General features: G+C 45.0%; 1 protein-coding gene across 8 annotated transcripts; it reads right to left on the reverse strand.

Annotated features, from left to right (window-relative positions):
• Window positions 1-1,805: 1,805 nt before the first annotated feature.
• Window positions 1,806-14,761, reverse strand: PEX2 (peroxisomal biogenesis factor 2). Of its 8 annotated transcripts, XM_081070537.1 has the most exons (6): window positions 14,140-14,366; window positions 10,832-10,926; window positions 8,500-8,671; window positions 6,227-6,281; window positions 4,587-4,690; window positions 1,806-3,091 (listed from the first exon to the last, which is right to left on the reverse strand). In XM_081070537.1, exon 6 carries the CDS (start codon window positions 3,072-3,074, stop codon window positions 2,157-2,159), a length of 918 nt encoding a protein of 305 aa, XP_080926663.1. In that variant the 5' UTR covers window positions 3,075-3,091; window positions 4,587-4,690; window positions 6,227-6,281; window positions 8,500-8,671; window positions 10,832-10,926; window positions 14,140-14,366; the 3' UTR covers window positions 1,806-2,156. The 8 variants fall into 8 exon arrangements, with proteins under 8 accessions (XP_080926663.1, XP_080926660.1, XP_080926662.1 ...); XM_081070534.1 differs by lacking the exon at window positions 6,227-6,281; XM_081070536.1 differs by lacking the exons at window positions 8,500-8,671; window positions 10,832-10,926 and having other exon boundaries at window positions 14,140-14,379.
• Between the last annotated feature and the right edge of the window lie 7,907 nt (window positions 14,762-22,668).

Here is a 22,668-nt window from a genome sequence, read left to right on the forward strand (position 1 = left end):
GACTTGTCCCCGACCCCACAATCACTAAGTACTGAAGACAGGGAGTTGGGGTGAGGGAGCAGCACGCGCCTGTGCGCCTGTGTTAGCTTCAACTGACACTTAGTATTTCAGGTATGATTCCCGAAGCCACTCGGATACACTAAATACACAAGTAGCGAGCCTGATTAGAGAACCAGTGCATGCGAGAGAGAAGAAAAACGTTACTGTAGCTCTGATCTCCCCACGGGGAGACGCTCATAGCTGATGGCTAGGTTCGAGGCTGAAGTGGAAACATATGCAGCTAAACACCCCCCAGTTGTCCTGAACCACGAGCCCCGAGGCCGCAGGGGCGTGGGGACAGACGCCAGTCTCTGGCAGGGAGCGGGAGCAGGGACTGTCACGCTGCTGGGCCCACGGGCCTGCGTCTCTGAAGGGACACGGGGATCCTGAGGCAGCACCTGAATGCACAAGCCAGTCACACCCCGATTCAAAGTAGGACACTACCGACCACCGGTGTGCTGTGTGCCAAGTGCCCTTCCAAGCAGGAAAATCGACAAAGGGAAACTACAAAGAAAAACACGGGGAGACAGTATTCCATGTGGCCCCCATGAGGAGAGCCACCAGCTCCTCCTCCAAGGATGGGCTTGCGGCCTGGTGCAGGGAGTGGCATGGGCCCCCGGCCTCAGCTGCCAGCGCCTGCCCGAGGCACGCCCTCCCCAGAGCCCACCTCCCCGGGACGTGAGCCCCGTGCGGGACACCCCAGCAGACAGCACTGGCAGCAGGGCGCCCCCCGGGCTGGCCAGGCCCTCAGGCCCTTAGGACTCCTCCCCCTGCCTATTCCTGCTGCTCTGCACTTGGTCCCGGTGTGGCTACCTGACGACCACCCTGCACTGCAAACCCCTGCTGACCCGTCTGCGGGGTGGGCATGAGTCCTTTGGCGAACGAAGCGTCTGTGCTGGAACCGAGGAGACCCTGGTTCTCCAGGGACGGACACAGCAGCCAGTGCGTGATCTCACGGGGGTTATCACCCAGTGGATGGCCGATGATAAATAAAATAATTAAAATGTTTACATTGTACTACGTGCCATCAGGGTCTGTGGGAAAAAATAAACGCTTCATAACACTGAAATTCTGTCAGTCAGGATACTCCTGCATGTAAAGGGCTGTTTTCATATTAAAATTATGGCACTAGGGGCGCCTACAGAGAATTCCTTCTGCTATCAACGTAACACTGTAACCAAACCGTTGGTGTAACAAAATGTGAACCATATTTAATCTTTTCAAATCTGAGACCCCCATTCAGTTCCTTACTAATATCCTTATCACGCTAGGTGCTGGCCAAGTGAAGACGGCTTAGACTTTCGGGATAAAGACGACACAGGTCCACTCTGGGAGGCGCCTGCCGTCTCTACCTGTCCACCTCCCACTGCGCTTAGGGCAGCACCTGTTTCCTGCAGCCAACGGCCTCCTCTCCTACTTCAGGTTCACGTGGTACACGTGAGGGGACGTCACCCCCATTGGAGTTCACAAAGAGAACTTTTCCATCGTGGTTTCGAAATGTGCACATAATCCCAGGCAGACCAACGACAGTGAGCTGAGACTTCGCTGAACTACTAGGCAAGAGGCTGACACGCCAGGGGGATCAGGAAGCTGGTAGGACGTAAGCGTTCTGCTTCTGACCGCCATCGCTCTGCCTCCTGGCTTCCAGGAAAGCTTACAGTTACCACTGGGCCTTCAGATCCTAAGGTTTAAAACAACCGGGGCTTAGCATTGTCATATTATGATGTTACAACACCATCTCTGAAAATAAAGAAATGCACACTCCTCCCAGAGTCTCCGAAATCTTTTACTTTTAGAGTCTACGCTTTTTCCAGAAGAGCAAAACAAAGGCCATTCTTCGCAGTCATCTGACAAAACCATCCATTATTCTTGACATGAAAGATTGAAGGCAATAATTAAGCAAACAAGACAACACACACACATTATTCTTTACAGAATATACTAAGAATCAGGTGGACTCCAGTGAAGAGAATTTAGTCATGTGGGGCAAGCAAGGGAAGAGAGAGGCTGCGGAGGGCACACCCTCATCCACGACACCTAAACAGTACGCGCAGGATGACTAACGCAGAGGATCTAAACCGAAGGCAGTTTTCCTCAGGGGAAGCCCTCTCTTGTCGCTAAAGGGCGTTCACCTCTGACACCTCGAGTCCCGATTTCAGCGGCTGCACGCTGTGGACCTCTGTGCCACACTTAGGACACGTGAAGTACACGTCAAATAAGAAGCTGCTCTTCACACAGTAGTAGCAGAAGATGTGCTCACAGCCTATGGTGTGTGGCATGGTGGGCCACTCCCCGCACAGAGCACACTGGCGGCCGCTGGTGGCGGGTGTGCTGTCACCGTCAGGGGCCCCCGTGAGAGGGATGCTCCAGGAAGACAACCTGGCCTTCAGCTTCTGGATGTTGATGAGAGGTAAGAGGAAAATGAGGAACTCGGCAAAACCGTGCCAGAGGAGCTCCCTGTTCATGTACTCGAAGCCAACCTCACGCACGCTCTGGGGCTTGCAAAAGACGGAACGCATGCCCAGGAGACGTTCGGTCAAAGTTGCAAACTTGCCTCTTTGGAGGAAAAGCAAGAAATTCAGCAGCTCACCTAACTTCCAAAGCCCAACCATAAAAGTCACACACTGTTTGGCTTTTCCGAATGACGCTAAGTGACGGTGTCGAAATAAATCATAGCATCGTTCCTCTAACCACTTCCCACCAATTGTACAGACAGCAAACCAGAGCTTCTGGTTTTTACTTGGCGGCTGGTATCTCAGGGTCGGGGAAAAATCGTTTTTGTACTGAATGTTTAAAACGGACTGTCCCACGGTGGCATTTTTAGAGTAAAGGGTGAACCTCCACAAGAAAAGCCACAGGAACGCTTTCAGCTCTGGCTCAAAGCAGGCTAAGAGCCCTGGCTTGAAGCCGTGGAAGCACTGAGTAAACTGGGACCAAACCAGCTGCTCTAGGGCCTTGTTCAGTTCGAGCGCGTCCAGCTGACTTATTCTCAGCACCCGGTGTGTACTCTCCGGAGTCTCTTCTCTGGAAGCCATGCCTTCTCCAACGGTCTCTGGGAAAAAGCACAATTCGGAAACGTCATCAGATGGCAGCAATACTGTATCATCTCAATTTACACTTGGAAAACGGTGAGCAAAAAGGACACAGGACACACAGACGGGCCTTTCGGTAGTGTCCAAACAAAACCGCGAACAGTCATTTCTTACTCGCAACTTCTTTTTCTTTCTCCTCTCTTCTCCTTCCCTCCTTTCTTTTCTTTCTTTCCTTTTTTTTGGGGGGGTGGGGCCCTCCTCATCAAAGGAATAACAGGTTCAGCACGTTGCATACCACTGCCACAAATGCAGCTGTCTGTAATGCTCCGCGGTTCATTTAGCAGGGAGATAAGAAAATCCTGCAGCTACACAGCCATAGTGAGGCGGAACAGGAACATGACCGATGGGGACACACGGGAACTTCACAAATAAACTACACGGAACATTGTGATGGACGCTAAGTCAACACCTCAGTTTAACCTCCAGCTCGGGTACTGACTCCAAAGGTATAGTTTTGAACAAGTCACTAAATCTCCGACGTATTTGTAAAGGAAGGCAGGAAAAAAAAAAGTCAGGAACAGTGTTTATTATTCTACTACACAACTGCAGAAAATAAATACTAGCACAAAGCAACATGGATGCAGAAATGTCATTATTAAGGTACTAAAAAGGTACAACTCGTACTCTTTCTACAAGAACTATGATTAAAATACATCTTCTAAGATCATTTCACAAACACACTAAGGAAACAAGTCGGTGCTAAAGGGACAAAAATCTTTTAAAGTGAAATAGAAAAAGCTGATGGATGGTTAGCTAGGTATGACTGACTGACTCAAAACGCGTTTATTAACTGCCTGTTACGTGTGATGAAATTCAGTGGCCGCTGCCGTCACGGAGGGTCCAGACCAGTCAGACGTTTCCCATTTCATTAATGAATGGGCTAATCCAAGCTGTGATAGGAAATCTGTTTACACTGACTTTCTAAAATGCGCCCTCAACACAGAGCTTGAGCATGATGTCTAGGCCTCGGAGAGGCCCAATGTACGGACAGAAAGAAACCCCAGTTACAGGGAGGCAGGGGTCCCCCCGAAGTTCATGGCCACCACTGGCCCTGTGACCTTGGACAAGTCATTTCACCTAATCCCTGCCTTGGTTTCTTCTCTCATCAAGTTAGGGCTGAAGACAAAATTCTATCACTTTATGATTTTTACTAAAAAGATGTCATTTGTTAGACGTCAAAGGGACTGAAAAGTGCATCCTAAAATAAAGTGGTACTTCTTAAAATCGGAATACCTTTGAGAAAGAGAGTTTTAGGAGGGAAGATGTTCCATTACCCATGGATCGTAGATGACTGAGTGGCAGAAGACTAGACGGCTACCAAGTTCCAGTTTAAGACACCAAACTGACTACCATAATATGTAATAGGTCGTACTTCAGTGCTCGTCTCTCAAACCAGACACCGAGCAGTAATGCTTCTCACCCATGGATGCCAGCCGCCCTCTGGGGTGATCTTACCTTTTTCCCCTTCCTGTGGCTTCCTCAGGACTCCACAGCCTAGAGCACTGGGGATTCTGGCTGCTTGTTCTTCTGCAAAATCCTTGCCTCATACTAGCCAGGAGCTGCAGGAAAGAAAGGGGCTTAAGACAGAGTTCTCTTTCCTCACTCTACAAACCAAATTAATCCCCAAGGTCTGTTCTTTGTCCAAAATATTTTTCGAAGCCATTCATTACTCTATCCCCTCCCCGGCAAGCCTTTCCCAAAATTCCACTGCTCTCACCTCTCCCCTGGATTACATCTAACCGGTCTAATCCCACCTTTTGACTCCTCCCGCACTGCAATCCTTCGAAAACATAAACTACCCCAAATGTACCCCTAACGTGCTTTCCTCTCTCATGCTTTGACCTCTAGTCATAAGGCGCCCCCTTCTCTTGTTTAGCAGTGGACATTTCCCTATCTGTCCCCTCCACCTGGAAAAAGTATGTTCCCATTTGTTAGCTGAAAAACGATACTAAGTTTTTAAGTACTGACTTAGACATCACTTCCTCCTGATTCCCTAAATTTAGGTTAGCTGCCTCTGCTGTTCCCTTACCACCCCGTGCTCCCTCTTTCTAAGCCTTTACGTACTGTACACACACTAGTTTGGTATTTTATGTACTGTACATAAACTACTTTTTAATTGTCTATTTTTCTCGCTTTTCTGCAGTTTACAAATTTGCTCTAATTAACTTACATCATTTATGTAATTAAGGGGTAAAAAAAACCACAAAACCTAAAACATTATTTTTAAAAAACCTCATAAGTAAACTGAAGGCTACAAAACTATTTCCCCAGACTTAACCAAATCACCTCTTTACCTCAGGTGACCCCTGGGATAAAGCACAAACGTCTCAGCCCTAACTGAGCCCAAGTCCGCCTCCAGCTCTGCAACCATCTAACCCACTCTTCCCCAGAGGAGCTTTTAATTCCAGACCCTTCAGTCCTGCCTGTCTTTTCTCAGGTACCTAAAACACTCATCTTCTCTACCAACCACTCCCGCTGCCCTCAACTGCCTGCCCTTCAATATTCTCCATGAGAACCTTGTAACTGTCCCCCACTAGCACGAGTACCATTGTTAACTCAGCAGCAACTGTGTCCCACCCACTTCCGCCCTCCACCATCTGTGCTGCGATTTCAGTCCCGTAAATGCATCTTCTCCTAATGTAACTATACACTAGTTAAGGGAAGAACCTTATCTTACAGTTAACTTCTCAAAGCACCTGCCACCTACAAAGTGACTCTGATACCTACTTCAGTTTTTTTCATGCAAAATTCTACTCATTCATATGTGGGAATATGGTACTTGTAAAGCTTCTGTTGTAACAGTGCCCACATCATTGCCAGATTTGATGTCCTGTGGTCAGCAAGACATGGGAAGCTCTCTTTTTGCTGAACTACTCGTGGAAAGCTCCGACCATGCTGGACGTCAATATAAGCCCATACGACCAGCTCTGTCCCTCAGCCTCTCCATATGGACCCGCGTGAACTGCTATTTCGTTCAGCTGAGAAGCACATGGACTATATGACCTGCAGTAGAGAGCCAGTTGTGCCCATTTATGTCTCTTGAAATACTAGCGTCACAGTTTCCGATTGTGATTGATGAATAATTATTGTCTTACATGATTTACCATAAAGATGGGCTCATAGTAGCTGCTCAATAAACGTCTGTTGAACCTGTGTGCAAAGGAGTACTTCAGTAACTGCTCAGTATATTGACTGAATATTGGGAGAGCATCTTAGATGAACTGGATGGTGAGGGGCGCTATCTTTTTTCCTCAGACTCCTTACTTACATTTAGTGAGAAGCTGGTCAGAGGGAGTGGTTTCTCAGAGGAATCATTTATTTCAAATCCATTGTTTCTGGATGAATCATACTTAAGAACACTTAGTAGAGATAGGAATTTTTGATAGCTGCCAGAAAAGGAGACTTAACACACTCTCTAACCAAGCCAATATTTAACAATCTTTATTATCAGAAATTTTCTTATCCCTTCTGTTACAGTTTAACATTTTTTTCTTCCCTCTTTTTCTCCCCAGGCCTGGCCTCAGGGCAGATTAAGAACAGCTGGGCCCGTTCTCCTCCCTACAGGAGACTCTTTACTAGACCAAAGGCTATTATTAAACTGTTCTTAGCCTTTCCTCTTCCAAATGAATAATTTGTTGCTCTATTTTTTTGTTTTAGGTCTTATTTCCCAACATTTTCATCATTCCTGTGAGTTCTTTTACTTGTAAACACAGAACAGACACTGTCCATTATACACTGTAGTTCGTTCAAGTGGAATAGACCATGCTTTACATTTCTATTTAGGTAACTGTGCTTACATGGGAAAAAGCAGATTTAAACCCTGTCGGACCTGGGCTCAAGTTCCAGCTCTGTTATTTATTTGCTTTGTGATCTTAAGAAAAGTCACTAGCCTCAGATTCTTCAAAAAGTTGGAAATAATAGCTACCTCACAAAGTTGCCGAGATTAAAGCAGATAATGTTATGACAGTGGTTTGGAAACGAAAGCGGTATTATTATGATTATTATATTATTATTATTTCTGCTTGGGCTAGGGCTGGGCACAAGAAGACTTTGAGTCGATTTTTGGCAAATCTCATTTCAAAACACTGAAATCTTCATTATTACGCATTCGAGTGCTTCCGTCAAACTGTCGTAAAAGCACTGTTTTCGCCAGGAAGTACTGGCTACATATGAAAAAATAACTGTAGCAGTTAAACAGTGACAATGATGACATCAGTGTGTGTGTGTGTGTGTGTGTACGCCAGACGGCAAGAAGCGTAGGCAGTTCTGGGGAAACACCTCCCGCTCTTCACCTGCATGTTACCTGGAGGACAAGATGGAGTGGGGATTCTGAGAGAATGGGCTGGGTCCCAGCATGACCTGTCCCCTTGGTTATTTAACCCCCACCAACACGGTTGCGCTTGCTATCTGGAAGGAGAGACACCTCAGGGAAGGGATGCTGATAACATCTGACTCTCTGGGGGCTTCGCTGAACCCAGTGTGGTACAGACAGTCCAAGATAGGGTCCAGCCTTGGTCCATTCCCCACACACCACGTTCGGTTCCTCCTCCTCTCCCCTCTGATTCTACAATACTGGCTTTAGAGAAGGGTAGTGCCCAGGAGCAGACGGAACTGGTGAAATCGAAATAACTACAAGTGCGATTCATCTGATTATGGAACCTCTTCCCTCCACTGCTGTGCAATGTCTGCCCCTAAGGTATGGAGCACAGAAAAGTGCCATAAAGGCCTTGAAATCACATCCAGTTATTCTCAATATAATGTAAGCAGCTTGTGTGTTAGTGAATTCTAGCTGACAAACGGCTACTCAATTTCACTGGTATTTACGGAGTGGCTACCAAATACCAGGCATTTTTGAAGGAATAGGATACTATTGTTATCAGGACTGGTCATTGATCTCTGAGCAAAGAATGGATCTCGAAACGTGAAAACACCATCACAGGCCACCAAACTTCCGAGGCAGAAAAGAGAAAAACGGCATTTAAGGCAAGGGCACAGGCTGTGCCAGCCCCAGAAAGGTGAAGACCGGGAAGACTGGCCACGGTCTATCTGGGAGATCCAGGGGTGGATTCCACCCTGAGCAACGTCCTTGGTGATCGCACTTGTTATGTGGAGGCAGAGAAACAAGTCACTGGCTGTGATCAAAGCGATTTGGCAGGAGGGATTGGCTGAAGACACCACCCACTGTAAAAAGACCCTATTTTAAGGAAATTGCACTGATTGTGTAGGTGTGAATAAAAGACACATAACAGCACATAAACCTTAGAGGATTCATCTGATGGCACAGTTCGGTGAGATGGCGGCTCACGGAGACCACCAGCTCCAGGGCTCCTGCACAAATTCAAGGGCCTGAACTAAGTAAGGTGCTTACCACGTTCTGAAAAAGTCAAAGGAATGTAACCTGCTTCATGAAGAACCAAGAAAATCAAAAAGAGGATGACGGTGTTCTCACGTTGTTGAATCGGAAAGCCCCGACTCGACTCTTCGTAAACCACACGGATTGTCATCCAAGCCCCACTGTTGGCCAGTCTAGTTCTGCTTTCCTGTCAAGAATTCAAGTAAGCTTTAACAGTCCCCGTATTATTGGTTCCGATAGGTTAGCATCTAGGTACGCAAAAGTAGTCTCACACTTGAATTAAAAAAAAAAAAAATGGCAAGCTTATCTTTATTTTAAAAGTTGTGATTGTTTTGAATTGAAACGCCATCCGATGTAATTTAAACTGATTTTTCTAGAATGCCCAACACAGGTAAAGCTTTGTCCTCTTCTGCCACGAAACCTCATTCTTTTGATACACAAAAGATCACCCTCTCCCTCCCCAAACTTGACTTATTTAAGATTCTAAAAGGCTAACACAGGGGAAAACATTTATGACCGCGAAAAGGGACTTTTATTAATTAACTAAATAATGAACTAAAAGTAATTGGCACAACATCACATCAGTGATTAGTGCAGGAGAGGCCATGTGAAAATGATGCTTAAGGCAAAATCAAGACCAGATAAAAAGTGCAGCAACTACTAGGGTTAGTGTGATTAACTTGTCGGATAAACATGTTTAAGACACAACGATCTAGAAACTATCAAGAAGGTCTCCTGCTGACATTTGATCACGAGACTTATTACATGGCTTTTCTTTCACCGAAAAGAACCCAAACAAACCTGAACTGTGCTTCCTCAGAGCAGGGACACACCACCTCATCCCTTACATAACGCAGGCTTTCCTTCGGTGCTTTACTTTCCCCCAAATAAAACACAGTCACCTAAATCACATTCTGAAACCAAAACGAAGGACTGCATCTCACGGAAGATGGGAGAATTTTTCAGGATGTAGTCCAGAGCTTTCATTGAGTGCCGTACAAATTATGAATGGATATATTTTATTTAAAAACATGTTATTGACAGAAATCTATCAATAATAATGTGGGTATTGTCGAGGGCCTGTCAATATTAATGTAATTATGATTAAGGGGAGAGCATGGATTTTTAGCTACAATACCGAGTAACATCTCCTACACTGCTATCAATATACACGCTATTATTGACCTGTTCCGAGACTCTCAGTGCTAGATGTATTACCATTAGGCATATTTGTCAAAGCATGCTGCCTCCAGAAAGTCTACATTTAGAATTACAGCCCTGTAAACTTTGTCAGCAGAAACACGTGATTCCCAAGTTATCCCGAAGGCATGAAACCCACCTATGCACCCCCTGCCAGGCTAGCTTTTCCCAGATACACAGCGATCAACTAATTTTTAGTATGAGGATGCTGCTGCCTCTATCCTAAGGTTTCTAGCCATCAAAGTGGATGGGACCGTATGTTCATTGTTTCCTTGTAGGTTTAAAAAAAAAAAAATGAGCTAGCATTTCACATTACGAGGTTAAGTGAATAAAGTTCTTAAACTGGAGATCTTCAGCTTTGAACCAACTCCCGACTATTTCCTCTGTGTAGTCAGATAGATTTACTGTCCATTGTATTGAAATCAATACTAATAAATGGGACATGCATCAAAGAGGGATTTAATAGGACACTGATTCCCACAACATTTCAAACGTGAGCAAAAGAGAAAAAAAGCGATGGCTGAGACCCATTAGAACACTGCGACCTGTGGCCCTGTGAACAGGCCGAGAAATCAACAGTGAGTTCAAATCCCACTTCTGCCACAGACGTGCTAACTGACTCGCCACTACTGTTTCTTGCTCACTTGCATCAGATACAAAGTTTCACTAGTTTATAGTGAAACTTTGTAGTGTCTGATGTTAGAAATCCCAGTTGTGCTCATCTGGATATAGAGAAGACACTTTGCGGAATTTTAAAAATTACAGACACCAGATTTCTAGATCCCTCTGAAGTGAAATGCAGTCCTCATCAAAATCCAAACGGGATTTTTCTTTTTGGGGGGTGACAGAGGGTACACCGCACAATGTTTCTAAAATATATCTGAAGAATACACTTCAAAACAAAATGTATATTTTGCAAAAAGACGAACAAGGATAAGTGACTTGCCCTAGCCGAGGGGACTTTTTTTTTTTTTTTGGAGAGAAGCGGGAGCTCCGCTCAACGCTTCAATCTTCAAGAAGTTAATTAGTCTTACACGCAATTGAGTACTGTCCCTATTTCATTTACGGTCTATGCATTCAAGTACCTAAAATTAACAGAAAGTAGTTTTTTAGACCTTAACAAAGAATTTCCAATACCTTGACCTACCTTCATAAATACATTTTTAAGAGAGCAGCATGGCACTCATAATCTTTTCTTTCAGAAAGTTGATACTTCTAAGTATTTAACAGAGAAAGCCCACTCTGAAAATAAAGAACAGATGTCCGAATGAATGTGGGGGAAGAAGAGTTACACTGATTCTGATCAGTTCTGTTCTAGCCCACAATCCCCAACAGGCTGTGTGACTCTGGACGAGTCATTTTACCACACTATACCTTTTAGGAGTTCAAAAAATAAGATAAACAAACAGCTGTAAAAATTCTATCGATCTAGAATCCTTACAGGAATTGTTTTAGGAAACCTTGGAAAAGGAAGAAAAAGAACAAACAAGCCACATGAAACACTGAAGCAACTAGATCTTTAAGGAGTCTATAAATTAAAAAAAGGGCTTTAAGATCTGATTGCCTAAGAAGAAAACTCTAAATGACTTGAAAATTATTGGAACACACATTTCATTCCACATTTTATGGCACTCGAGGGAATGTGGAAATATCCACAAAGGAACAGAGGTGCAAGCAATGGAAGAGGAGGAGGTACCATCTGATATATACTATGTATGTTGTCTTTACATTCTATATCTCATTTAATTCTCAGAACACAGTAATTATTATCATGTCCATCTTAAGAAGACAAAAATTAAAGCTTGACAAGATTAACTCCGCTGTTTAAGGTCAAGCTGGCAATTAGTAACTTTCTGGTAAACGCTACAGAAACTGTGGAACACACAAGTATGGCTATTTGGTAAGCTTGGATCAAATTCAATGCCGCAGCGGTCAAAGCACAATTTTTTCCCTCAAGACCAGACTGCTCGTCGCTCTCAGGACTGTAGATGGGGAAAGAAATGAAAGGAATGTGGTCAAGTTGCCCAAGTTGCTGGGATGAGTGTCATTCCCTCTTTGCCTCTACATGTGGTCAGAGGACCATTCGGAGAGACTGACTATTAAACCTGCACAAAGAAAGTGGGCAAAACAATGAGGTATGAACATCCATTCAACTATTATGAAGACATACTATACGCAAAATAGGGGCAATACCAACTCATCTGTTTTAACACTGGAAGTGACTGGCGATGCACAACCAAAGCAAACAGAATTACTGCAGAGCCAATGGGGGTGAAACTGTATCTCAACTTAGTGACAGACAGATAAGAAGGGGGTGCTCTGATAAAAAAATATGCATATAAATAAAAAGCAATACAGAAAAGGGCATTTTGGTTGTCTAGGTGGGCAAGGTCAGGAAAAAGCCGATCAAGAGCCTACAGTGCAAAGGACAGAGGGTGCCCCCCCACCTCTTCCCTGCATCCACTCCAAGGTGTCAAACTCACAGCACTGGCATTTGCAGCACTGGGGGCTGGATTACAGACTGGGGGCCAGAGGAAGAGTTCAGGGCTGTTCTGATGTGTCTTCCACATTCTAAAGGAACCGAAGAGGAATATGGGATGTTTAGAAAGTGCTGTCATTTCACAGGACAGAGAGAAAGGGAACATTCAATTTCCTTATAGGTTGCCCAACCCAGATAATCAAAGGAGGGGAAAAAAAGGAGCGAGTGAGTCAGAGCAGAACTTCTGTCCAGAAACAAAGGTTGTGCATTTGGCATAAATGGTCCCTGTACTATAGGCCCTGAACACAGTGGAGTGCAAGAAGGAAAGAAATGAAAATTACTGGATGCCCTGAGGAAAATGGGGGGAGGGGGGGGTGCAGTACCCAGAACGTGATTAGTTAGCAATGCAGTGCTGGGCTAAGTGCTAACATCTTTAAGGGTCAGGTACCAAATACATCAAATGGGAAATACTTTCCCCGCTCCCTACTGCAAAGATGATTACAAGCTTCAATATAAGTACAAATTTTATGGCTAAAATACAAGGGGAGGGGGAAGAAAGACAAGGAATTACGATTATGCTCATAAAGAAAAAAATTAGAAATCTGTACCTATTCAAGAAATGAAATTGAATATAGACATGCTTATGGCTTTTAGTAATGAATTAACCGTGAGCATATATCATTCATTATTAAAAAAACTCAAATGCATATTGAATACAAATTCTGCTTATCTTAAGAAACAGGGTTTTAATGCTAGAAGGAAACACTGATCATCGAGTCTAAGATATGAATTTAATTTTAACAGGAACCCTGTTTTTCAATTAGAACGTATAAAGCAGCTGCTCTTCTGCTTGGTCTCTCCCCTGCACAGCTCCAGGGAATTTCTACAGTTCTAGGCAACAGTTTTAAAACCACAAGCTGAGTGCAACCCTTAATTTCTGAAAATGAAGAGAGTAAGGCCAAGAGGTGAAACTGAAGTAACACCAGTCAGGTCTGCGACTCAATTTTCTTGACTTAGCGTGGCATTCTCTCTATCATGCTCTGTTACCTGGTTTCACTCACCCACCCCCTTTCCTTTTTTCAAAGAAAAAAACATGTGCGGTTCTCTTTTTGACTTTGCAAACAATGCCACCGCTCTGTCGTCTTTCAAATCTCCTTCTGGGTCAAGATCATTCAACTCTCATCTTTCTGCACACAAGTAACTGATAACACAGGTGAGATGCGAGGGCCTACACAGTGAAAAAGAAAAATGGAAAAGTCAGCCCTCCCAAGTTTATTCTGCAGGTGGAACTAAAGGTAACCTATTAGGGGAAGGTGTTTAGGCCACAAACTGGTGTGGATGGAGCCTCAGCCTCCCTGCAATTGCTTGAAACTGATAAGGTGAAAACATTTTCAAGGAGCATCCCAGAACGCTCCGTGTCGGATGTGAACGTTCCCCAACGTGGTCTCATCCTGTGAAAAGCCCTTTCCCATTGCAAGCAACGTTATCAGCCACATGCTCCGTGGGTCGTCCTGCACCACAAAACTTAAAAGTGCTTTTCGGTTCCTAGGATTTCAAACATGTGGGGAGCTTAAAGGATACTCACTTTTTTTTTGGGGGGGGGAGGAGGGGGTACCCCATGCACCCCTTGACGGGAGCCCTCTGCTAATGGAGTCAAGTTTGGAACCTGCCCGACAGGAAGAGGTTCCTAAGAGGGCAAGCTCACCCGGCCACGTGCGAGGAAAAGCTGGGGAGGTGTGTCTGGACAGCCCCTCCGCGGCGGGCCACGAGCTCCAGCCCGCGCCGGCGGCCTCCGCTCCTTTTACCGGCGCGGCCCTAGGGTGTCTGCAGGAGACTCGGGTTCCCCTGTGCCTCTGCCCCGGTCGCCCCCCGATGTGCCCCTCCCCGAGGACAGGCGGCCCGCGCCCGGGGCGGCCCCAGCACAGGGCGACCGTCCGCAGCCCGCGCAGCCCCGCGCCCCGCCGGCCGCCACTGACCTGGGGACTCTGCGCCACGCCCCGGCTCCGCGCAACTTTTCCCGACACCTTCCCCGCGAAGCTGGGCTTTGCCTGGGCTCCTCGGGCTTCCGGAGCCCACGGGCTTCCGGAGCGACGCAGGACCCGGAAGTGTCGGGGGGGAAAAAAGGGGGAAAGTCAACGCACGAGAAGTACGAGGTGGAGCGAGGCGGAAGGCCCAGGAAGGCCCGGCCACAGCGAAGGCCGACGAGCCGAACGGCCGACGAGCCGAACGGCCGACGAGCCGAACGGCCGAGGAGCCGAAGAGCCGAAGGGCCGACGAGCCGAAGAGCCGAACGGCCGACGAGCCGAACGGCCGACGAGCCGAAGAGCCGAAGGAGGCTCCGCGCGCGCTGATTGGTCAGCTGGCCGTTCGGAGGAAAACCGGGTTTGATTGGCAGGAGAGTCGCGAACCAGTCAGCCCCGGGTCTGGGACCGCGCGTGAAGCGGCCCCGGGGTCAAGGGGCGGTGGGGAAGCCTCGGCTCGCCGGGGCAGGGCTTCCCCTGCCTTTCCGGGCCGCCCGGCAAGCGCCGCTGCGTGGCAGCGGGGCGCCTCTGCATCCCGGGGCTCCACGCTCGCCCTGGCTGGAGGGCCCGTTTGGGGACGGCCTGGTGGGCGGGACCCTCCGGTGGGCGGGACCCTCCGGTGGGCGGGGCCCGGGGGCGGGGCCCGTGTGGCGGCGCGTGGCTGCGGAGGGTGCGGGGCTTGGTGACCCGTGCAGGCTCGGGAGCGCAGGGGGCCGAGGCCCTGCGGGACGCGCTCGCACGGTGCAGGCAGTGGGACTCGGGCGGCGGGGCGTGTCTGCAGCACATCCGAGCTCCTAGAAAAGGACAGCTGGGTCGGCCACCCCTGGGAAACTGAGGCAGGCGTTCTAGGACGAGGCCCCAGGGAAGGTCTTTCTCGAGCGTGCAGCGGGCAGTGTGTCTGTAGCCGGCGCTTGGATCGCCTTTGCCGGCCCATTCTGTAGTGTGCACGGCAATGTGTGCCTGGCCGGTTTGCTCTAAGGGGGGAGGGAGTGAAGTCAGGTAGGTAAGGCTGCCCGCACATAGTAGGTCTTCAGGACGTTTTAGCTGTTTCAGCCTCACCCCCACTCTCGTCTCACTGAGACCCACGACGGCTGTATCGTGAGGATAAGCAGTGTTACAAGAAAGCCTTTTGTTTTTAAAAACTGTGGAACGGTTGTTAGAATACGATACATGGGCAAGACGGACATTAACAAACTCTAATACTGTTCCAATTTCGTTTTACATTAAAAGTATACAACTTAATATCACGTTGCACCTGGAATTTTGTTTTCCTCACGGTAGAGAGATCTTGGACAAAACAGGCCTAAAGGAGGAAGAGGATGATGGTTCCTTGAAATAGTGCAAGAAAGGCCTTCGCACCACCTGAAGAACCGACAGGACAAACGCGATCGCGTAGGACCTACAGGCTGATAGGGCTTCACTGGGCACGGGGTTTGGGGGGTGGGTTTCTACAGCTGGAGGTGGACATTATAGTAGCCACCTGAAATGTGGCCAGTCGTAACTGACGTCTGTTCTAAGTGTAAAACTGGATTTGTAAGATACAGTGTGAAAAGAATCAACTTTTATAGTGATTACGCATTGAATTGAGAATGTTTTGGTGAATTTAAAATCACGTGTGGCTCGCATTGTAGTTCTGTTGCACAGGGCTGTTCCAGAGGGTAAGAATCTCAGCCTCTAGACTGTCTAGGTTACCTTCTAGGTACAGCCATGTGCCACTTAACGACGGGAAACGTTCTGAGAAACGCGTCATTAGGCGATTTCATCAGTGTGCGAACATCACAGAAAGCACCTACACTGACCTAGGTGATTCAGCCTATTGCACACGTAGGTTGTGTGTTACAGTCTATTGCCCCTGGGCCACAAGCCTGCACAGCACGTTACTCTACAAAACAACACGAGATGACATCAAGTACAAGAGAAAACGACACAATCAGACACCGTGAACATAAGTGTGAGGGTGCTGCTGGCGTAACATGGCAGGCTGTCTTACAGCAGATTTTTTTATAAGTAGAAAGAGTGCATTCTAATGATAAAAGAGTATAGTAAATACATAAACCAGTACTATGGTCGTTGGTTATTATCAAGTATTATGTACTGGACATAATTGTAGGGGCTAAACTTTTACCCAACACAGTGCAGTAGGTTTGTTTACACAAAACACGCGGGTAATATGTTGCACTATGACCTTAGACCTCACGGCAGCTGTGACTGTCTCTAGGCCATAGGAGTTTTTCGGTCCATTACAATCTTACGGGACACTGTCTTATATACAGTCTGTCGTTGACTGTAATCGTCTACCTTCTAGGGTCTTTCACGTAGCAATCGTGAAGGAAGGTGGCCATGTTGCACAGCTGAGATAGGCCCACAGGTGTACGGTGCTTCATGTAATTTTTATGAAAGGGGGAAGAAAAGGACCAAAAGAAAAAAAAAAAAGTGATATTTCCAGAAAGCAAGTTCTAGTGTATGGGGCCTTATGGATGTCCCATGAGCATCACAATATCTGTTGATACTAATAAAGATTCCAAGCTATCAAGAAATTTGGATTATGTTTAATGAATCTGATGAAGAAGACCATGAAACGTATAGAACATTTAAGACTTCTGTTGAAAAAATGTTTAAGTTCTGGCTTGTATCATTTAATCTCTAAATACACCTTTTTAGATTTCCAGTGAACTAGTAAGCCGAGGTTTCAGAGGAGCTTTGTTTCCAGTTTTTCATACTTGCTTTATTTTTATTTTTCATTCCTTTATTTAACAAAAGCCTGTGAGGGGCCAGGCAGTCTTGATGGAAAGATGAACAGCACATACGTGGCCTTTACTCTCTCGGTGCTAATGAGTATCAATTTGGATACAGCGACAAAGTAGATAATGACCAAGCAATAGTGTATTTTGCCTTTAAGCAACTGCTGTGCCTCTGTAAATTCAAGTTACCTGTTTTAAACCTAAAACAGTTTATATTTTTTGCGGACATGTTACGAAAGAGTCTTACTAGGATTTGGCTGTGGGCTTGAAAATATTAGTAAAAAAAAAATAATCAAAGTATACTTCATGCATTCATTATGAGACCTTAAAGAACAAAAAATTGAAATTAGAATATTTCTTTCCCTTTAAATATAAAAAAGATGAAACATTATAATAGCATCCTATTTATAATACCCCTTTCAGCCCTTCAGTGACTTTTAGGTCCTCAGCAATTTAATAATAGATATGTAAAGGAGACATTGATTTATGCCGCTAACATAGTTTAAAATTGCTGACTTAAAAAGTTAAATTTATTTTAGCATATTACATAGTCCTTAAATCAATATATTTGAGTCTTTTAGGAAAACATTGAACAGAACTTACATTAGTTTACTATTGCTGATATAGCAAATTACCATAAAGTTACCTTCTCGAAACACCACCAATGGATTATCTTACAGTGCTGTAGTCAGAAGTGCACGTCAGGTGTCACTGGGCTAAAATCAAATTGTCTTCAGGTCTGTGCTCCTTCTACAGGGTCCAGGGAAGAATCTCTTTTTTTGCTCATTCAGGTTGTCGCTAGAATTCAGTTCCTTGCTGGGGCAGTATTGAGGTCCCTGGGTCCTTGCCAGCTGTCAGCTGAGGGATGTCCCAGCTTCTAGAAGCCATCTACATTCCTTGGCTTGTGGCCCTTTTTCTCAATATTCAAAGCCAGCAGTGGTGAGTTGAGACTCTCTCATCCTTCTGATTTCTCTTACCTGCTCTATTGTTTCTTAACCTTTTCAGGTGCCATCTTCTAGGAATCTGAATAGATGGAGCCTAGCTAAGTAATCCAGGATAACCTCTAGCTCTCAAAATCCATAACCTTAATCACATCTACTAAATCCCTTTTGCGTGGATGAGGTATCATGTTCACAGGTTCCTGGTATTAGGACATGGATCTTTTCAGGGATCTGCCTGCCACAGATCTCGACTGGGGCCATGAGGTAGGCGTATTCAACCTTTATCACCAGTATTCTTGGTACTTTAGATAGAATAATGTTGACAATAACATATACATTTTAGTGGATGTGTAGTGTGTTCCAGGTGCTATCGTAAATCCGTTGTCTGCATTTACTCATTTAGTCCTCACAAATGCCCTAGGAGGCAAGCACTTATTACCCCCATTACAGGCAGGCAAACAGATGCTGAGTGGGGAAGTAGCTGACCCAACTTCTCATAGCCACCGAGTGGAGGAATCAGGATTCGAACCTACACAGCCTGGTTGCAGAGCCCGTGCGTGCTCTGAACCACGACATGGTAAAATTTTCTGTATGTGTGGATTTACTCAACATGCTTTGGTGACACAGTGACTCTGAGCGCAGGATCTAGCATCACTGTATTTGGATTTAAAGTCTACCTTTACCAGTTCCGGGCTGACCTTGGACAAGTGACCTAACCTCTCTGAGTCTAAATTAGCAATGGACTGAATTAAAAATAACACTTGAGGATTAAACAAGCCACCATATGTCAAGTACTTAGAACAGTGTCTGTACATAGTAAACTACTGCTAGCGGTAAGTATTGGTGACAATTCGACTTTTAGAAAAGGTAGTTTATTGTTAAAAATAAATCTTTCCTTTAGGTAAATCCAGTCTCCTTAGGAAATAAAAACTAATTTTTTGCCTTTGAACACACTACAATGTTGTCTCCTTTCTCAGCCTCTGGTTTCTCCCCACTCCTCCATCTTTCTAGCAGTACCACCTTCTAGTGTTAGCTGCCAGTGCACTTAAAACACATTGTCCAGACTCTGGTTGCCCCAGGTTACTGTCTGAGTTCCTTAGAAGGGCATCAGGATACAAACTCCAAATACTGCTCTCCCCCCCGCCCTTCCTCTGCCTAATACACAACCATCATTTTTAACTTCTCATTCTTTTTTTGGTATTATTATTCCTCAGAGAGGCCCATGTGTGGCTGAGAGGAGAGGTCCAGGGCATATCCTGGGTCCCTGGCCTTAATACCCTCTAATACAACTCCACACCTCTCCTTCTGTTCTAAGAATCGTTGCTGAACCCTCATTATCTCTGCACATTAAGTCATCTCCTAACAAATTTGGGGGCTCCAGCCTCTCTGCCCTTCAGCTCCCTCTCCCCTGTGCTTGCCAGAATGATCTTCCTGCGGTACAGAAGTCCACGTGGTACTGTTACTGTCCTTCAAACCCCTCAATGCCACCCCCACCCCCAGTTCCTGCAGATAATTATTCTTTTTTATATGCCTCTTAGCTCCTTACCTGCTTCTACTGGAGCATTAAAGCTATCACGGTTGCTTTATTTAAGCAGTTGTCTTTCCTTCTAAATCATTAACTCCTTGATAGGGAATACAGGGTGGTTTTGCTTGGAAGAATTAGTGATATGATTTTGTCATTATCTGTTTACATGTCTGTCTCTTGTCACTCAACTGTGAATTCTCTTAAGGGGAGGCTCCTCATTTTATTCATTTTCCCTTTCCTCTGTGCCCAAGATAGGTTCTTAGTAGTAATTATTGAACGTATGAACGAATGAATGAATGAATGAATGAATGAATAGGGAAAAATAACCCAGAACACATACAATTGAAAAAAATTCTGCTTAAGTCTAAAGAAGTATTTAAAGTAACTGAATGGGACTGTGTAAGGTTATGATTTTAGAAGACGCCTAACTGGTGGTTAGAAGCATGGTTTCTGGAGCCAAACAGTTGGCTTTGAATTCTGCTCTGCCACTTACCACCTGTCTCCTGGGCCAGCTAATGGACCCTGTGTCTGTTCTTTGTCCTTAAAACAGGAGTGGTAACAGGAACTATGTCTTAGGGCTAATAGATCCCAATGAGTTCACGTTTATAAAGTGTCCACAATGGTTTCTACCTCATAGTCACTATTCTGTGTTTCTTAAGTAAAAACACCACAGTTTATGTTCTCTTGCTTTTGGTGATAGCTAATGTCCTTATAACACAGTGAAAAGAAATCACCCTGTGTTTTGTGACTATGATGCTGTTTAACTAGAGATTTTTAACTTTCAATGATTTTTTAATATCTTACCTTATACAATACAATGACTATAAATATTCATTAAACATTTAGAGAGTACTTGTGTAGGGTCCCTTTCATTAGTAACTTAACATATTTTCTCTTTACATTATTTTTTTGTTATCTGCTCTAACATAACAAGTTACCACACATTTATGGCTTAAAACAACAGAAATGTATTATCTTACAGCTCTGTGTGTCCGAAGTCTAACACTGATCTCACTAGGCTAAGATCACGTGGTCGGCAGGACTGCATTCCTTTCTGGAAACTAGGGTAGAATCTATTTTTGTGTCTCTTCCAGCCTCTAGGAAGCGTCCGCATTCCTTGGCTCATGGCCTCCTTCCTCCATCTTCAAAACCAGCTATCTTGTGTCTCTCTAACCATTTTGCCATTACATCTCTTTCTCTGATGACAGACGAGGAAGGTTCTCAACTGTCAAGGATTCCTGTGATAGATTAGGTCCTCCTGGATAATTGAGGTCCACCTCCCATCTCAAGATCCTTAACTTAATTCCATCTGCAAAGTCCATTTTGCCATGTAATTTATTGAAAGGCTCTAGGGGTTCAGGCAGGTGCATCTTTGGTGGACCATTATCTTGCCTACCACACTTGTGTACTGTACATGGGTCACTGCTGAAAGGTACATAGGTGGTACTTTCTGAAAATGGAGGCGATATTACCGAAGCTGAACAGTTCTGTCAGTGTCACTTATCATCTATTCCTCCAGTGTTTGGTGAGAGCCAGATGTGCTTAGCAGTGTGCTGAGTGGCCTTGTTTTCAAGGACTGTGATTCTGGTCAGAGGGGAGAATATCTGCTATGGGCTGAGCACTCTACAGGGAATTTCAGATATTCATATGTTATTCCCAGTTAATGTCTCCAATAACTTTAAGGTGTGGTAGGCAGCCTAAAGATGTCCATTTGTGTTCCCTACCTTGTAGCATTCAGGCCCTTGTATAACTGTGGCCCTTTGAATGCGGGCTGGATTTAGACTCTCCCAGGGAATAGAGTAGGACAGGAATGATAGGTTATCACTTCTGGGGCCAACTTCCAGAAGACTGTGCCTTCCCTCCTGCTCACACTCTGCCTGCTTCCCTTTTACGAGCTTGTTTTGATGAAGCAAGTGCCAGTGGGGTATATTGCCCCGTAGAGAGGCCACTTATGTCAAGGAACTGAGGGTGGCTGCCAGCCAGCAGCCCGAAAGGAATGAAGGACCTCAGTTTCACAGCTTGTGAGGAACAGAGTCCTGCCAACAACCAGAGCCTGAACTTGGGGGTGACGTTTCTCTAGGGGGCCCTTGAGATGACGGCTGCCCCAGTGGACACCCTGACTGAAGCCTTGTGAGAAATCCTAAGCCAGAGAACTTATGGGATGATAAATGTTTTTTCAAGCCACACAGTTTTGGAGTATTTTGTTTCTGGGCAATAGATAATTAATACTAAGGTACTGATACTATTTTAGTATACAGATAAGGAAATAAGCCTTGAAATGTCAGGCAACTTTGTAGATCTCCTAGCTAGTAGCAAAAGCTCTTTCCACTACAAATCATGACGATGATGATAATAAAAGTAGAATATTGGTAACAGCTTACGTTTATTGAGTGTTCACTAGACATGAGGCACATACCAGATCATTATATATATATCATCTTAGATTATTATGAGATCGGAATGCACACAAAACACTTGGTGTGGTTAAATTTCTTAACATTCCAAGATGTGTTCAGTTTATAGTTAGTTTCAGTAAAATTATATGAATATCAAAATTTGCAGGCCTTTTCATTTCCTTCTAAAAACAATGCTATTTGTGGTCACATTCAAAGCCCATTAAGTGTTTCACTAAAAATAGAGCACATAGAAATAAAGAAAAAAATCATTATGATTGTGTTTTCAGTTACCTGGGAGTGGACTTTCAAAACAGTCCCATGGAAAGAAGGCATATGAAACAGGGCTTAAAATAGTATCCTCTCTTTTTTTCTCAAACCAGCATTCAAATTCACAAGATGGAAATTTAATTTTGCAAGATGTCTGAACTGCTCAAATTTGTTTATGGTGTGAGCTTTCAATTTAGACAATTTATCATTACTTGGAGAGGAACTTTTTCTCTTAAGCCAGATTGAGTTTCCTTTCCAGGGAACAGATGAATCCAGGAAAAACGTTTCCACAGCTCATACCTCGCCAAAAGCAGTGGCCATAGAGGAATGGAGAGCTCACTGCCTAATGACAAAAGGAAAATATGTAACCTCTTTTCCCGTAGTCTCTCTGTATCCTCAACATGTCTCAAAACTCTCCAGTCCGTAGATTACCTTTTTGATTCTTACTTTTAGGGACTGAACTTCTGTTTCACAGCAGCGTTAAGCAGGCGATTGCACATTTGAAATATATACAGTTTTGGAAAGTCTCTTAACTGTCATGAGCCTCAGTTTCTTAAATTGTCACCTGTTGGCCATGTCCTCTAAGAACCCTTTTGTATTAATGCATTAGGATC

The sequence above is a fragment of the Rhinolophus hipposideros genome (assembly GCF_964194185.1).
Source record: "Rhinolophus hipposideros genome assembly, chromosome: 13".
In the NCBI taxonomy this organism is placed as follows: Eukaryota; Metazoa; Chordata; class Mammalia; order Chiroptera; family Rhinolophidae; genus Rhinolophus; species Rhinolophus hipposideros.

Coding starts and splice junctions, on each gene's coding strand:
- PEX2 (XM_081070533.1), bottom strand. CDS start 3,074: ATGGCTTCCAGAGAAGAGACTCCGGAGAGTACACACCGGGTGCTGAGA.